The sequence below is a fragment of the Poecilia reticulata genome, linkage group LG3 (assembly GCF_000633615.1).
Source record: "Poecilia reticulata strain Guanapo linkage group LG3, Guppy_female_1.0+MT, whole genome shotgun sequence".
Taxonomy (NCBI): domain Eukaryota; kingdom Metazoa; phylum Chordata; class Actinopteri; order Cyprinodontiformes; family Poeciliidae; genus Poecilia; species Poecilia reticulata.
Window position 1 is genome coordinate 27,796,813 of NC_024333.1, and position 4,510 is coordinate 27,801,322.

Below are 4,510 nucleotides of genomic sequence, written 5' to 3' on the forward strand. Positions count from 1 at the left end.
CCCTTTACCCAACTTCCCCTTCATCCAAGCAGCAGGGCCTACCATACAGTTCTCTAAATGTGACAAATCTMTGGTCKACCTAAAATTAATTAATCCCAAATACATCATTTAATCAAATTCTCTCATAATGATGGTGGCGTCCGCTGTAGGAGTTGGCCYTGGATTACCTGTTTGATACCTGGTCTTCATTTGAGATTTCATTTTGATATACCAAAATCGTTATAGATTTAATTATTAAAAAACAAAGTATCACACCAGCTTTCTAATCTATGTAAATTACTTTTGCAGTCTGGTTTATGGTTTTCCATCATAGATATAAACATCAGCAATGGKTGCTGTGGTGGCGCAGGGTGAAGCATAACTCATGTATAGAGACCTTAGTCCTCATGYTGGTGGTTGTAGGTTTGATTCCTGGACTGGTGACATATGCAACATGCCTTCCCCCTCTCTCATAACCCTCCTTCCTGTCAAACTTCTTTTGAATAAAGGCCACTAGAGCCAAGAGAACCTTTAAAAAAACATCAGTAAAATTTGGAATTTTTTCTGATTAATTCCATTAATTTTAAGGTAATTAGCTGCAGGCAATATTACAATATATATTTTTTATGAATTTCTACGGTATTAAAATGTTTTGGATTTTACGGTCAGAAACTGTTTTATTTTACCATTTTTTACCTTGAAATTTGCTGATTTTTTTACAGTGTACCATGCAAAGTATCTATATTTGTACATTTGATTATGATTAAGTCAGTGCCTCACCATTCATGAACCTCACCGCACATCACTGCTATGAAGTATGAAGAATGAAAAGGACAAAATTACTACTCCAGAAAAAGATTGTATTATTTAATAAGAGCTTAATTAAATATTTCTGGTTGCATAGAAATAAGCTCAAATTGTTAATTAATACTATTATCTGGACAGTGGTTATTGAATTATTAAGGCTATCATATATGATGGTGCAAACCTTTTCTGTTTATTTTTATGTAATATTGTCAGTGAAATACATAACAATAATGTATTTCATGACATATTTTAGCAGTASTAACATCTTTTAAGCTTTTCCATATGTTACTATGAAATGTATAGAGAACTTCTGTAATGGTTAAACTTTTGAAAACCAAATTGTAATTTTTATAAGTTTTGTAAGTTTTACACAATAAAGTAATTTAGATTTTAATTTCAGCAGAAAAAGAAAATACATAGTTTTGCACTTCCTCCTTTATTTTGCAGGTGATTTTATGTTAATGTTTTCAAGATAATTCATGTTTGACACTTTAACTACATGTTTGACACTTTAACTACAAAACAGAAACATTTTCAAACATTTTATGTAAAATTTGTGGAAACCAGAAGCTGCCATTTAGTTTTGACTGTTTTTTTTTTTATATTTTCTTAAAACTTCTTTCAATCCAGATTTTGACTTTTAAATTAAATTATTGAACATTTCCTTTGTATCTTCATAAAAAAATTATTTTTTGCTTATTTCTAGGTTATTGGGGTTTAATTATTTGTTAATTGTTGTATTATGTGACTACAGTTTCATTATTTTTGTGCACAGCTTTTTGGTCGTGCTTCAGTTAAAGTTCTCTAGAACTAAATCCTTAATCAGGAATAGTAACTCCAGAGCTGCAGAGTTTAGATGCTGCATGTTCATTTCTGATGTAAAATAAAGACAAAAACCAAATAAATACATTATTCCTGTTTCTTCTCTTCATGTGATTTAAAACTCATGTCATGTTTTTAGACTCAGTTCAGGGAAAACATCAACTGAACAAATTGAACCAGGAATGTAAAGACAATCAGAAAATGTTTATTTTTTATAAATTTATTGATTTCTTTTTCATGCATTTATTGATTTATTTTTCATTTCTGAGGTGAAGATAAAGCTCCATTAGGGAGGTGAAGATCAGGTGAGATAAATTAAACAATTAATTTATTCTAATTCTAAAAACATGGATCAAACTGATGAAGATACAATTCTAAAATTATATGTGAGAGGAAATTTGTTGAGAATTTTATTTCATGATAGTTTATGGTCCACGGAAAATTTTACTTCTAATCCATTCCTTGTAATAACACACATCAAGTATTGATGTTGGAATCTGACATGTGTAGTCTCTTCCACTAAAAGMAATCACACCATAAATCTTGCCGTCGAATATCGCTGCTCCACCAKAGTCGGCCTGTAGAAAAATGTATATCAATATATTTATTTATGTTGTAAAACAGAAACGTCTTCCAATTGGTGCAGAGAGATATTGAAGAAACAAACTTACAAGACATACATCCTTGGTTGGTGCTTCAACACGGATCATTTGCCCAAGTGTTAGMTGGASATAGGAACCACTAACAACTTGCATGTTGACACACTGAAGATGTCCTGCAATACTAGGAATGGGCACTGCAGAGAAATAGAAACATGTTCTTCACTGGACCTTCTCTGAAGAGACAGAAACAAAGATTTTATTCTCATATCTTCATTATTTCTCACATCGCTCTTTATTGGGGCCGATTGTCGTTAATGCTTCTCCTGCCAGCTGAACAGTATCGCCTCTAAAACACAATAAGAATAAAATGTAAAAATACAAGATAACTTGTAGAAAATTGTTATGAAGAACAATGAAATAACAGAAAATAAATCCATGAAGGACATCATCATCTAACACAGGAGTGTCCACCTCCAGTCCTCAGTGATGGTGTCTTGCGTTCTTTACATGTGTCTCTGGTCCAACACACCTGAGATAAACGGGTTCTGGTTCTGCTGGTGGCCTGATTACCTTACTCAGGTGTGCTGAAGCAGAAGCAGCAGGACTGGAGGAGCAGGACAGAAAACCTGAAGTCATGTTATAATCAGAGAAAGACTTACAGTTTAAGATGACGCCTGCAGCTTGGTATCTGAGCAGGTTGGACATCTGTTACTGGTGTCGGAAGCTTCAGCAACATGATGTCATGCTTCCGGTTACTGCGAGTATAAATCACAGGTCTGTCTCGGATTACGTGACTCCGCTGCCCAGCAGTCCGTGGATGAACTTTTAACATTGCTGTGTTAGTCCTGCAGACAAGTTTTAGATTATACTGAACAGACAGAAAACCTGATGATCCGCAGATAAAATTGTCTTCATGTCTCTTTCCTACCATCCTGGCCCATCCTGCCAGCACCGAGCTGCAGTCAGGATCCACTGAGGGTGGATCAGAGATCCTCCACAGCGGATTGTTTCTTCACCCCTGCTGCTCTCCAGCCGAACATGATAAAGATGCTCTGTGTTATCACAGTTTTGACCTCCAATGATTCTCTTCTGCAGAGAAACATTTGACTTCACTGAAACACCTGAAGAAGAAAAAGGAGGACTTTACTCAGAAAACAGGGACAAACATGGCTGCTGGGAAAGAAAGAGGATAAACGGTTAAAGATTAAAAAGCATCAGAGTTTATATGCAAAGAAGTTTCAGTCTGAAACAGAATCAGAGGGAAGTTTGAGAGTCACAGAGAGAAACAGCCTCACTGGAACCAGTAGAAGTGTCTCCAGTGTTTCCAACTCACCCAGACCCAGCAGCAGCAGAACCTTCAGCAGAGCCATTGCTGGTCCAGCTTCCYGTGAATGTCTGCAGTCCTGCAGCAGCTTTTAAACTCTGTTCACAACTTCCTGCTGGAAAGAAAGCCACCAATCACAGGAMAGACACTGATCTGTCAATCACAGGACAGACACTGATTTGTCCAATCACAGGACAGACACCGATTTACGCTGTCATCTGCATACAGAGGAACTTTAACATCTCATTATTGTAAAGAAACTTGAAAAAGTTTGTGTTCCATTGATGGATTATTTCACTAATAACAAAACATTTCCCCCTCTTAAAACTTAAATAATCAGCAAATGAAACACGAACTCTTTCATCAATATTAAGGAATTGACTCAAAACAAGCAGCTGACATATTTTGCTGCAAAATTACTTATTAGTTTTTTTTTCTCTAGTGAACTGAAACTTGCACTAGAAAATTGACTAAAAATAATTGGTAAATTTTCTGTTTTTGTAGTGCACAAGCTTGCAGAGAGATTTACTCAAAGGAAAACTTGATTGTAAACTTGATTGAATAAAACAGATTTTTTGCAGAAAGAGCCACTTGTCCTTTTTTCTGGTTGATAATTTTTTAAAGAAAAATCTACAAGAATTCACATCAGCCTTTGCTCTCAAAAGTAGAATCATTTTTTTTTGTTGATGAGCTGTGAAAATGAGCCTCTACTAAGAGAAAGGTATTTGCTTATTTTATTTTGAAAAAGAACAATGCTACAGTGCTGGGTGGAGAAGAGTATTTGCATTTGTTGTAAAAGTGAAATTACAACAAAAAAAATCACAGAAATTCACCCAATTAAATGAAAACAATTCTGATTTTTAAAAGACATTTTAAAGAAAACTATGGTAAACTTTTAACTTTTTTACCCCCTCCCTAACAGGTCACCTGGTCATATGTTGCCATGGAAGCGCGGCCATGAGCAGTGCTGACAAGG

The 4,510-nt window shown here is 35.1% G+C and overlaps 1 protein-coding gene across 1 annotated transcript in view; it reads right to left on the minus strand.

The window, feature by feature from the left end:
• Window positions 1-1,812: 1,812 nt before the first annotated feature.
• LOC103462791 (glandular kallikrein-like) overlaps window positions 1,813-4,510 on the minus strand; it is an 81,978-nt gene continuing 79,280 nt past the window's right edge. Inside the window, exons 2-6 of the mRNA XM_008405785.1 lie at window positions 3,544-3,565; window positions 3,139-3,331; window positions 2,870-3,055; window positions 2,495-2,556; window positions 1,813-2,404 (exon numbers count right to left, since the gene is read on the minus strand). Coding sequence (XP_008404007.1) covers window positions 2,217-2,404; window positions 2,495-2,556; window positions 2,870-3,055; window positions 3,139-3,331; window positions 3,544-3,565 — 651 coding nt within the window. The 3' untranslated portion in view covers window positions 1,813-2,216. The remainder of the gene's footprint in view (window positions 2,405-2,494; window positions 2,557-2,869; window positions 3,056-3,138; window positions 3,332-3,543; window positions 3,566-4,510) is intronic.